The sequence below is a fragment of the Lissotriton helveticus genome, chromosome 6, assembly GCF_964261635.1.
Source record: "Lissotriton helveticus chromosome 6, aLisHel1.1, whole genome shotgun sequence".
Classification (NCBI taxonomy): domain Eukaryota; kingdom Metazoa; phylum Chordata; class Amphibia; order Caudata; family Salamandridae; genus Lissotriton; species Lissotriton helveticus.
Window position 1 is genome coordinate 809,774,645 of NC_136067.1, and position 13,190 is coordinate 809,787,834.

Below are 13,190 nucleotides of genomic sequence, written 5' to 3' on the forward strand. Positions count from 1 at the left end.
CACGTTGACAAGTCGTGCCCCGACTGCCGGGCCTTGACGTCGAAAGCTAGGCGGGAGCGGTCCTGTAAGCGGCTCGAGCTCCGGCAGTCGGCCCTACGCCGTTCGATGTCCCGGTCTAGGAAGAGGTCGAGGGACCGGTCGCGGGGCCGCAGTCATCGCCACTCGACGAGTCACCACCACTCGACGGGCTCCAAGTCCTCAAATGCAGTTGCATTTGTATGTAGTGCTTGCTACAAGAGGCTACTTGTTGCATTTGTATGTAGTGCGACAAGAGGCTACTTGTTGAATTTGTATTTAGTACTACAAGAAGCTACGTGTTTCATTCGCATACTGCATAACAAGAGGGCCACTATATGGCCCCATCAACAAAACCTAATGGAAATAAAAATAGGACAATGTCTTCATCCTCAACATGCTATGGTTTTGATGAATAACCTATCTAAGCAATGGCAAACTATAAAAACGAATTAAAGTCAATAGCTGAAGGGAGCTGACCCAAAGCTAGTCTCTGTTTTTTTTATTGTACTTTTTTGAAGAATTGATAGCAAGAGCTGGAGGTACTTGGTTTGGTCACCAGGTTCTATTTTAGGACAGCTTTAAATAAGATACCTTAATGAAGGTGTAGAAATCCATCACCATTAATTAGACTAAGAGCAACAATCACAGTGAGCCCCTGGAGGCCTTGCCAGTGAGTTGCTGAGAGAGAAGTGCAGCTCTGCGAATGCCAAGTGCGAGGCTAGACGAGCACGCACTTAGGGCCCGGCCCCCCGGCCCACGCAACGCCATTGGCAGGGTAGGGCAGGCCGGCCTATCGGCGGGCGGCCTGAGCTGGCGTTTCCGGTCGGGGCGGTGACGTGTGTCCGGTGGGGGCGTGGGGGCAGAGGCCGTGACCTATTTAGGTCAGGGTCACCAGGAACTCGGCCTCTTCCTTCGCCCACACCGGATCGGGTCTCGCGCCGCTCGTCCTCGCCACTCGCCCTTGCCTCTAATAGAGAGGATTTGTAACTTTAAAGCAACTTGTGGCTTGGAAACTATAGAATACCTGTACAGTACTACATTATAATACAGTCTGTGTATACATCGTACTCTATAACCAATATTGCGATTATAAGCAGTGCATTTCTTATGCTTGAATTTCACAAGCTAGTCCTGGCCGTAGGAGGGTTGTGAGTGCCCAACTTGTTTCGCGGTACAGCAGCAGGTGCTCCATTTGTTGGGGCCGAATTTTGTATTAAGGAGCCAACGACCTCAGTTGATTCTTTTAGAATTAGGGGCGGCAGCCTCAGCGGCAAGGTCAGGCTCATCACCTGACACTGGGAAGACAGTGGGATGCCGGTGGTCGGCTGGTTTCGCCTTCATATCAAACCTGGGTGGCTGTTACATAATGCTCGCAATTTGGTCATGAATATGCCTGACTTTTCCATTTTCTCTCCTGTTCATTAGTGTACCCTGCCAAGGTGGTAGGAGTACGGGGGCACTCTTCCGGGCGGCACGCCAGAGGGCGATTGCAGCAGCGGCGAGTGAAGAAGCCACTAGGCTTGAACGGGACGGAGTTCTTTTGGCGGGGCGTCAGGGGCATGCAAATGCAGCAGCTTGGGCCTGCACGATGCCACGCCGGTCAGAGGGTCCCAGAGTACGACCAAGAGCCTTGAGGGCTTCAGCACTCGTGGAAGACATTAGAGAACGTGAGGGACAGCAGTCCCCTGATTTGATCATCATCCACCTGGGCGGCAATGACATGGTAGACCGGGGACGCTTGGTGGTCAGAGAGGCACTGCTCACAGAATTTGCTTGGCTGGGGCGGACCTTCCCACAGGCCGGGATAGCATGGTCTTGCATGATCCCACGACAATGGTGGGGCGATGGAATCCGGGCAAGAGCTGTAAATGTGTCAGTGAGACGTCTCAATGGGGAGCTGGCAAAGTTGTGCTCAGGACAGGGCCGCTTGCTACACCTCCCTCACAAGATGATTTCGGGAGCGTCAATGTTCCATCACGATGCTTGAAGGGGGGAAGGGCGACGGACCTGTGGGCCCTAGTCTCCCTTGTGGCGGAGAAGAGACATTGGACCATTGAAAGAGACTTACAAAAGTGAGGGGAGTTCGCCTCGCGCACTCCCTAGGCCAGCACTGAGGGGAGAGAAGGTAAGCTCTCCGCAGGCGGATGGAGGCCACCGGCTGGGGAGGCTAGGGCGTCAGGTACGAGCCTCCAGGCAGCCTGGTGGACGAGAGGTGGGGACTTGGAAATGGCGGACAAGGACCCGAGGGCTGGGGCCCATCGCTCAGGGGCGCAGGTGGGTTGCACCTTGCGTGGGCATCTCAACCTGGGGAGATGCGAACCAGAAGGACCCTTGGTGCTGGGGGAAGGAATAATAACTTACAATTTTTAGGCACAGTGAATAATAAATAATGTAATTTGATGATTTGCCTCAATAATAGGTAATGTTTTTATAGATGTGTTTTTAATAACTGTGCTTGTCATGTTTATGAGTGTTGTCATTAAACATGGCCTTTTTACACCCACCTATCTCAAAGTCTTAGTTAATTGGTGGGTTGGGGCGGGCGTGGAGCATGCTGGGGGATCCGGGTCCTATGCCAAGTGCGAGGCTAGACGAGCACGCACTTAGGGCCCGGCCCCCCGCCCCACGCAACGCCATTGGCAGGGTAGGGCAGGCCGGTTGGCCTATCGGCGGCCGGCCTGAGCCGGCGTTTCCGGTCGGGGCGGTGACGTGTGTCCGGTGGGGGCAAAGGCCGTGACCTATTTAGGTCAGGGTCACCAGGAACTCGGCCTCTTCCTTCGCCCACACTGGATCGGGTCTCGCGCCGCTCGTCCTCGCCACTCGCCTTTGCCTCTAATAGAGAGGATTTGTAACTCCCACCCACCCGTCCCTTTAAGGAAGTAGTTCGAAGGGGTGTGTTGCGGAGAAGAGACATTGGACCATTGAAAGAGACTTACAAAAGTGAGGGGAGTTCGCCTCGCGCACTCCCTAGGCCAGCACTGAGGGGAGAGAAGGTAAGCTCTCCGCAGGCGGATGGAGGCCACCGGCTGGGGAGGCTAGGGCGTCAGGTACGAGCCTCCAGGCAGCCTGGTGGACGAGAGGTGGGGCCCTGGAAATGGCGGACAAGGACCCGAGGGCTGGGGCCCATCGCTCAGGGGCGCAGGTGGGTTGCACCTTGCGTGGGCATCTCAACCTGGGGAGATGCGAACCAGAAGGACCCTTGGTGCTGGGGGAAGGAATAATAACTTACAATTTTTAGGCACAGTGAATAATAAATAATGTAATTTGATGATTTGCCTCAATAATAGGTAATGTTTTTATAGATGTGTTTTTAATAACTGTGCTTGTCATGTTTATGAGTGTTGTCATTAAACAATGCCTTTTTACACCCACCTATCTCAAAGTCTTAGTTAATTGGTGGGTTGGGGCGGGCGTGGAGCATGCTGGGGGATCCGGGTCCTATGAGGCGTAAAACCACAGAGATTGCACCAGAGAGCCACCGAGTGTGAGTGCCTTTAGGGTGAGTGATGTAGGCTTCTGGCCATGCCATTGCTTTGGTCAGGGGAAAAAACTGTACCCAAAATAAGTAACAGAATTCAGATATAAGGGCCTGAGACTGATATAGAGGGTTTCATCATAGTGTAAGGGAAAATGCGGACTGGAGTGTAAGTAGTGTCCAGTGTTACAGTGGGACGGTAAGTGGCATTGCTGGATGGGCTCTGGAGCCTTTACATGCCTTCATATATGTACTTTTGAAACTTGGAGTCTGCTCAAGGGGTTGAATAAATATGGCACTGTGGGACAGCAGATTAGAGCAGACAGTGAGTATACTTTTGTTAGAAATGCTATAGATTTAGTCAATAATGATTTTAAAAAGACATTTTTTGTTCTTTTTGTTTCTTGTAATTAAAGTCCCCAACTCTTGCTTTAGGTTTGAAGTGGTAAATGACAGTGATGGCAGTAGAGACACATTTTCAATGGTGTGTACATTTAAGCTGTGATTATTGTCAAAGACAGATTAGGATTGTGATTATTTTTTGGTTGGTTTTTTTGGGTGGGTTTGCAATTTGCTGAAATTATTTTGAGCAAGCCAGTAAAAAGGCATCACACTAGGAAAACAAAGAGTTCTGAATTGTCAGGGGGACTACAAGGCCCGAGATACGTATCTGTGGGTAAAATAGTTGTGTTTACTCCGTTGATTTATGTGCAAGGCAAGCAGGGAGGGTCAGCATTCACCAAGATTACCTGCTGCTTGACAGACAGTGGAGCTGCGTGTGCGCCTGCGCTCCTGCTAAGGGCCCTTCAGTTTTCGTGTGGTAAATTGCGATGCGTTGTAGGTGGGTGACTAACTGCTCCACAGGGCACCAGCCCTCAGGAAAGGAAAAAAATGTAACCCAGGATGATGGTGGAAGTCAGAAGACCATTCTAAGCAGTGAGGCTTGCACATATGGTTTGCTGAGAAGCTGCTTAGAAATGAGGAAGAGATACCGAGCAGAATTCCGTTCTGGCGTAACAGCCATTATTAGGTGAATTTGTTTATGCTTAGGGAGGAAGGTGACTGGTTAATGAATCCCCTTGTGGCTCTCTTGTAAGAGAAAACACGTTATTAGCCAAATGGCTAACTAAACGCCACTTTAGAAATGCGAAGTGAATTAAATCATCTGAAAATATATTTAATCGCCTCTCACGCAGAGCTCTACAGCTGCATTTGTTTGTTTTCCTTTCACGCCTTAAGTGTGTATTTTTTTTCAGTATGTGTTTTCTACTTCAGTTTATTTTATTGAAGTTTTTAGCAGCACCATTTTTGCCTGATTACAAATTGTTTATTTTATTGAAACTATTGGACCTAAGCACACCAGAATGCCTGATGCTGTATATGCACACCAGGTTCAGTAGCATTTTATCAAATCAGGCCTCTCCTTAATGATGCCATCAGTATTCATCGGATTGCTTTACTCAAAATATTGTTTGCATTGAAATATTCTCTCAATTTTGTGAGTCTAACACAGGTAAGCATTCTACACAGCTTGCCCTTTATTCTTAAGACAAACTTTAAGCCACCCACACGTGCTCTAAAATCTTGTAGCTAACCTTTCACTTAAAAAATCCTTTTTCTGCAGGAAAGGATTGGAGGAAACTTTGTAGAATGATGAAGAGTAGATCTCATATTAAAGAGTACCACTGTGTATATCAAGTGTTACCACTTTGTCCCTCTTCCTTGTCACAATAGGTAGATACAAGTACGACAGGTTATGTAGGTTTGTCAGCCAAGCCCACTGCTCATAAATGCATGTGACTACCTGTAAAATCTGAGGACTCTGACCGGAGAACCTTTAGCATAACTACTGAGGCAGAAGCAGCTAAAGCAGAGACCAGTAGGTGACAAGGAAAGCAACACACTGCATTTCTTCATATCCAGTGAGATATACAGCAGCAGCACAAGTCCAGGAAGGGAGAAGATGTCTGAAATGCCACCAATCACCAAACAAAGTGGATTCCCAAAACAAAGCTATAGATAGATGTCTACCAAAGTTGAGACTGGCATCCTTTGACGCACTCGAAACATGTCGAATTTATTGGAAGTTAGGGATAAACCAGGAAACTGCATTCCATCAAAACATGAAGCCAGCAAAGAAACATATTTGAAGTAGTCAAACTGGCTTGAGAGATTGAAACCCTGGGTTACCTAGTTGGGAATATGCAAAGTTTTCCAAGAGCAGCAACTTCAGTTGCAACCTAGTTATTGTACCTCAAAGCTGTAGATCTTATAATAATCGTCTTCAAATGAAAAGCAAAGCTAAATTAGGACCTTAACATCAAAGGAGCAGGACTTGCCATGTGATGTAAACACAAGGACCATTTGAATCGTATTAATTTGAAGCACCCTACAGGCTCCCACTTTTCTCAAGGTGCTTAAAGCAAGCCTTCGGAAACATATAAAGGGCACACTTGGGAGCAGGAATGAAAAGTGAGAGTTAAGTCTAAAGGAGTGCCTCGCTCAGAGCTACTCAGTCATTTGTAGAGAAGGAGCTGGCAATAAGTATAAAAGTGAGAGCTTTGTGAGTGGGTTTGCAACAGGTGAGGATGTCTGTTGAGATGGCTCAATGAGTGGGTGATGTGAAACCCTATGTTCTCCCACACTGGGTAGGCTATGCCTGGGGGTGTCTGCCTCTGCACTTGGTTGGACAAATTGCAGGAGACCCCTCTCCCTACTAAGGGAGTGACGTCCACTCGGTTGATGTAATGGTGAACTTACAATTTGGCAGGAATGCTGTCTGCGCTACATGCCTACTTGTTACCCTTACTAGTTGTATTATCGTTCAGATGTTCACACTTGACATGTCCACTTACTCTGTATCGTGCCAGTGAATTGCTTGTCAATATTCTCTGCATGATTGTTTTACAACAAATTACAGTTCGAAAAAAAAGTATTAAAGTAAGAAAATGTGGAATGCTCTATCCCAAGGGAATACTGAGAGGCGGGACAAAGGAGGTTCATAGTTTATTTATTTATTTATTTTTTACATTTGTATGCGCCGTAAATTGCATCCTCGTGAGGTGTAAGTATTCTAGAAGACTGTTTTTACAGAATTGCATATTTAGGAACCGCCTCACTGAAATAAAGTTATATCTGATTGATATCTGGAATATTAAGTGCTGATGCGTACTGTCGGCAACCAATATCTGAATTGAAGGCGATTCTCAGATGAAATGTGTCCGATTTACTTTAGTGAAATTGAAAAAGAAACTCTGGAAATAATAGCCAAATTAATTAATTTCTCAAAATTTGAACTCGCAGGAATAGCGCATTCTGTAGGTCAGCCTGACCTCACTGGTAAAGAACGGGGAGCTGGCTGCATGAAAATTCATAAGGAATTAGACCCGTGGCTCTCGACACACATGAATAGTCACATTTTTTGAAATCCAAAATTTTACAAAAATGCTCCCTAGTAAGAATGTTAATCTTCTGCATTTCCAGATGAACGATATCATCGTGACCTTGCGGGACTCGAACCTGAAGCTGACGCTCGCCTTCGGCATAGGCATGCACCACGCCGGGCTGCACGAGAGGGACCGGAAGACCGTGGAGGAGCTGTTCGTCAACGTCAAAATTCAGGTGGGGGTGAGGGCCAAATAATGAGGTGGGAACATGTGTGAGAAGCAATTATCTCGTTACCTAAACCTCATTAAACCTCTTTTCCGCATTAGGTTCTAATTGCGACAAGCACATTAGCTTGGGGTGTGAATTTTCCAGCACATTTGGTAATTGTGAAAGGGACAGAGTTTTACGATGGGAAAACAAGGCGCTACGTGGACTACCCAATCACAGGTATTTATAATAAATGCTTTGCATGTTTACTGGTTTAAGAGCATACATTTTGTAATTGATAATTATCCGGCAAGGGAAGCAAGCAGTTAACATGAGTGAAAGCGGAAGTGAGTACAGGTCCTGCGCATGACGTTTTTTAATGTTCCGTGTCACATTCTTAAGGGCCCTATTTGTTGACATGGATAAGGCGACCATGAAAGTATTCTCCCGCTCGTCTGCTTTTCCACATGTTATATCTGTAGATATACGGCTTCGAAATGAGTCGGCCGCCATTTCTGAACCACATTATCATAACCGGTCATTTCCGCTGACATTTTCCAGCTGCTTTGGTTTGTGGGTCAGTGGCAGTTTTGGAGGGGTGAGCAAGGGCCTGGAAGGGCAGAAAAGACGCTACGAGCTCGTCCCTTGGCGCTGCAGAGACAGGGCAGTTGCTGGGCACCTCGGCCCACAACCCATTCTCGTCTCCAGCCACAGTGTTAGCCTGGGCGGAGCTTGTTAAAGTGGCCCATGTTAACTTCCGGTCTGGAGACACAGGAGGATGGAGAGTGTTCTGCCTCAGTGAGGCCCATTAGTGCCTGCTTTAGGGTGGTGCGACCGTTTCCGATGGGGCACACGTAGCATGACAGGCATCACCTTACAACACACATACAAAGTGGTAACCTGGTTAACTTTGTCAAGGCAAATATTTATGTGCTGAATGTATAAAAAATATGCTTGACAGCATGCACACATCATTGCACTAAAGTGCAAGGCTGTGTACATTGGCGCAAGGCAGCCTAAGGTTCGCCAGCACTAGAGGAGAAAGTACAGCATGCCCAATATCTCTTGTGATATGGTGCTGTTGGTCTCTCCTCCATTGCTGATATATCTTGGTAGATTTGGTGTTGTGCTCTCTCCATTTCATGCAACACAGTGCAGCAACTTTGTTTGCTGTACTGTGTGAAAACGTATTAAATCTGCCACTTTGTTTTTCCAGACCAAGCACTCTTAACATCTAATGCCTACCAGTGTGGATGACATGTGACTCTTACACGTTGTCGTCCTCATTGTCTTAAGTAACATTTCCTATACATTGTTTAACACACTTTGTATGTTTGCTATGTTAAGAGCTCTGCTCCTCTACACTGGGATGAGTAGTGCTATACAATAAATACATTTGAGAGGGGGCACCATTTAGAGGGTGGTATTGAGGGAATTCGTGTAGAGTGATGTCATTTCAGTGGGGGACACCAGCAAAGAGACTCTAATATGAACCTTTTAAACATGCAAAACACATTGTTTGTCATGTTCGTGTTGCTGCAGTTTTGGAATGCCTTAAAAGCAGCCAACTATAATAATAATAACTTGTATTTTCATAGTTCTTCCTACCACACTTCTCCCATTTGTCACCACCATAAAGGACACATTTTACTACTACCAAATGTAATAGGATCATTTTACTGACCTGATGAGACTAGAAAGCTGATTCAACTTTGAGGGCAAACAAGCTTGTGACCAGCATATTACCTCATGTTTAGGTAGTGGGCCTTCAGTTCACTGAACCATGAAGCTTATTCTCCCCCACCCTCCTCGTGCTCCAGGCCCTGAGAAGCATTACTTTACACAAATCCACTAATGTATGCATGGGATGTGTGCGAGTAGGAGTCCTGCTGAGCAGAGGTGTCTGGCTGGCTGGTGGGAGGAGGTGTGACTGTTCAGTTAGGTGGGGCCTACGTTACTACGTTGTGTAGCGTATTTTAATAATATTCATACATGGATGATGGTGGTGTGTCTGCACAGTGGTGTTTTCATAGCCTACAATGATAGTGCAACACGTGCAAATAATATTATTTCTTCCTACACGTTTGCATAATGTTTCAAAAAGACTCCATAGTATTCCTAAAAACCCTGCTTGAACACTGACTTTGGCTTAAAACTTCCAACTCTCAACACTTGATTTCGTTCAAATTGCGCTCTCCTTCCTTTACATCCTTTGCATGCCCCCACTCTCTTAGTACGGACTACTCTAAATCACATCCATGTTACTCTTAATCCATACCATTGTATCTCTGCAAATTACCCACATCTTATTTTAAAGATCACTACCCCTTCTTTAAAAGTCATAGTCTGCACCCTAACAACACATAATCTCCTGTAGCTTATCTATTAATACCCTCAACCAATGCATGAAACTCCCATATCCCCCACTCCTGCTAAAAATCAAACCTAATTTCCCAAAATGTAATGTGACACTTAGACACTGGAGTAAAGGCACAGAATGGTCCTGTAGAGCACAAGACTAATCCCAATTACCAACATAACTGCAAAAAAAAAGTCCCACTAACCCTGGGGCCCCTTACAATGTGCTGTCCAACGTAAAAGCGCAACAATGCCTCATCAAGGGTAGTAGGTGCGAAAAACTGCAATTACAATACAATGCATACCTCACACTAACATTGTAGTTCCTACAGGCTGCTTAAGTTTCTTTTTCCTCCAGAGTTTTATATAGCGCAAACTTGACCCAACGGTATCTGGTATCAGAGCGCTTTACATGAGCATTAGTAGCGTTACATAAGGACACATTCGTTTTTTGTTAGGCATCGGGAGATTAAGTTATTTGCCCAGAATCCCAGGATGTTGAGCGTCCCTGCCAAGACTCAAACCCGGTTCCCCAGATTTGAGGTCCACCACCCTAGCTGTTAACCCACATCCTCGCCCCATAATAATTCTCTTTCACTGCTTGACAGTCTTACAATCACATAAAAAACTGCTAAGTGTAATATCCATCGCCCAGTACTATACCATTACACAGCAATAAAGCACCCTTCACTGACTGAAGGTACAAAAAAGCTGAAGAGATTTGCTGGGATGATATTACCAAAGTCCATCCGAGCAGATCTCTCCACCACTTCTCCCTTAACTTATGCCTGCTCAGGAACATAACCTTTAAACAAAAAATCTCAGAATGCTCTACCCAGATCAATAACCTGCTAAATGGACTATGAACATAAGAAATACCAAAAAAGGGACCCGTGGAGCGGCTGAAAGCTGCCAGCTTACTGAAAACCGTAAACTGCGCTCCTATCTCTCACACTTCTTCATCCATCACACTACTAAGCGCTGTGTCACATAACACGATAACCGCACCTAGGTCCTCATGCACTACATGGAAACCCTTCCCACACTGGATCAAAACAAAAACAATAATTCCAACTACAAACCCTATATGTGCTACCCATGAACGCAAGCACTAAGGTGCCCCACATAGTAAGTGATATAAAAGTTGCAAAACAATTTAATACTCTACGAGTACATTTTGGTTTCTGTCACAACCTGTTTATGATTGTTCGCAGATTGTGCTTTTATTTGGCGCTGTAGCCAAGTGCATTGATCCCAATCCTGTTCCTCTTAGTTTAGATTAGGCTGATTCGAGATTCTGCACAAGTACACATATTTTTTTTGGGTGCTGTATCAATCATCCAGCACAGCATCAAAGGCTTCCACTTCTCCTATGATTAACCATCAAAATGACCACTTTCAACATTTTGACTTCCCTAAACAAAGCTAGTTTAATAGTGTATGTTAATGTAAACGTTTTTTCTCTGTATTTCAACATGCCAGCGTCATATTTTCCTAGGCATGTGTTTACCATTTGATTTATTCGCCAATAACTTTTATTGAACATTTTTGTAGGAACATATTGTACATTCATATGGTAGATATTAAAGTCATATCAATATATTGGAAGCGTGCATGTGTGCACGCTGCGTTATGTGCTACACCCATACCCAAAGATTTACTTCATTGTAGGATCTCCGAAAATGTAAGGATTATTTCTGAATGGCAAATGGGTCCTTTAGCAGTGAAAAACCATATGCTCCCAGAGGCCATTGACAAGAAACATCCCATGCCTTCTTACAGAAAACTACCATTATCACACTGACTACTATGATGACTGGTATCTGGGTTCATTTGTTTGGGGATGTGTAAGTGAGGATTGATTAACAAAATCCATGTAATAAGATAAGCAAACAATGACATACAAAGTTTGGAGTCTAATTTATTAGACAAAAACAGATGCACCTCTGCTCCACCATTGGGATATACATGGCACTATCTATTGGGTTAACCTGTCTCTCAAAGCTGCAGTAATATACTCATCCAGGCATTCTTTTTTTCCTCGGTCACTTTTGTGAAAATGGCATTCAAGTAGAAATGTTTCATTTTGGCCAAGTGCCAATATAGAACCAACCTACCCATGCTTTCTTATCCTACGCTGACCATATTCTCTTATTATATATCCTAGACAAAGACATACTGAAGGTGTATTGTAGCCTGATTTGTCTGTATGCCCCATGCTGTAAAGTGGCACTTGATGAATCCCATTTCATTTGTAATGAATAAATATAGTTTGGTTTGGTAGGGACTACCAACCAAATCGACCCTGCAGGTAGATGGAGTGTCCACCAAAAAGAGTGTTACCGAAAGTACGTAACTTGGTGCAAGGCTGCAGAAATCCTTGGATTGCCTGTGGAAAGGAATAAGGCCAGCCTTCTTGTAGAAATCCTACATTCAGTATCTGCCTCGATTAAACCCTTGCTTCTCTTTAACCAGCCACTGATGGATCTCATTTTAGTCCTTTTTAACAAACCACAGTCTGTCCCTGCGGGGAACTAACAGGTCACCTCTGCCATTGTTTAGCTTCTGGTAACCAAAACATTTGAATTGCTCGTCCCTCCAAATCATATCAAACTGGAGTTGAAGAGGTTAAAGTCAATGGGAAAAAAAGGTATTTTAATCAAGAAACCTCACCCTTCATTCTTCGAAAGCAACTTGGATAGTGGCCTGTCAAGGGGGAGATGGCGGAGATGGTAGCCCTTAAGCTCTGGACCGTCTTCACAACCCTTTCGCAGAACTTGTACACAATGTGCAAGATGCAGCCAAACAGATCCTTCACTCTGTCTTGAGCACAGTATATTCAATGGTGCAGTCAAATAATTTTTCCATCCCCACTTGCTGCAGTGTCTAGATAACACCATGGGCTATTTAGGAGATATCCAAGCAAATCTTATGGCTATGCCCTTCGATAGATCGTGCCTCTTTGGAGAGAAAGCTGATTTAGTGCTGGAGAATGTCTAGGAAGGTTGGGTTACGGCTCTGTCTGTTGACTGGCGTCTACTGCTCACCGCTATCACCAACCTTAATAAAAGTTCAAGTGATTCTCTTGTTGTATTTGTATCTAGGACCCTAAGTTTATATTCCTGATTTATGCCCTTATATGGCTACAATAAATAATATCCTTATAAAGGCATAAGAATCATATCCATATTTAGTAATAGCCCATGCAGTCCAAATACGGCAAGGCTACTTCCCTAGACTCCTAGAAAGTACAACGCGTTCTTTAAACAAACCAAACCTCCAGCAACCTGGGAAATCCCCATGCTTCTGTTTTGAATTGTCCTAGAACTCTTGCGAGCACTGAAAGAACGGCCAGTTCTTAGTGACATCTTTATTGACGTCTCATGTCCAACCTTACGTCAAACCCGGCACCTTTCAGGTATAAATATACCAATGTTGCCTTAAGCAAACACACAGTGGTTTGGAGCAGAGCGGCTATCTACTTGCCCGAGAGCCCAGCTGATGCGAGAGCCCACGGACACCGCCCCTCCCTTTTGACGCACTGAGAAAGACGCTGTCTTTTTCTCCAGCCGAGAAAATCCAGCTCCGGTCTTTCCAGCCGCCCTTGCGGGTTGCTGGGATATCGAGTCCTGAGAGAGAGATACCAGACCTCCTGCTTTCTATTACCCAGGTACGGAGTTGACTAAACCCGTGAGAGAATTCTTGATTCAGATTCCTTGGCAAAACCCAACTTAACTTAAACTGC

General features: G+C 45.2%; 1 protein-coding gene across 1 annotated transcript in view; it reads left to right on the plus strand.

The window, feature by feature from the left end:
- The window catches only part of ASCC3 (activating signal cointegrator 1 complex subunit 3), a 2,002,173-nt gene that overhangs the window by 1,622,078 nt on the left and 366,905 nt on the right, over positions 1–13,190 (plus strand). Inside the window, exons 31-32 of the mRNA XM_078648375.1 lie at positions 6,977–7,114; positions 7,207–7,327. Coding sequence (XP_078504501.1) covers positions 6,977–7,114; positions 7,207–7,327 — 259 coding nt within the window. The remainder of the gene's footprint in view (positions 1–6,976; positions 7,115–7,206; positions 7,328–13,190) is intronic.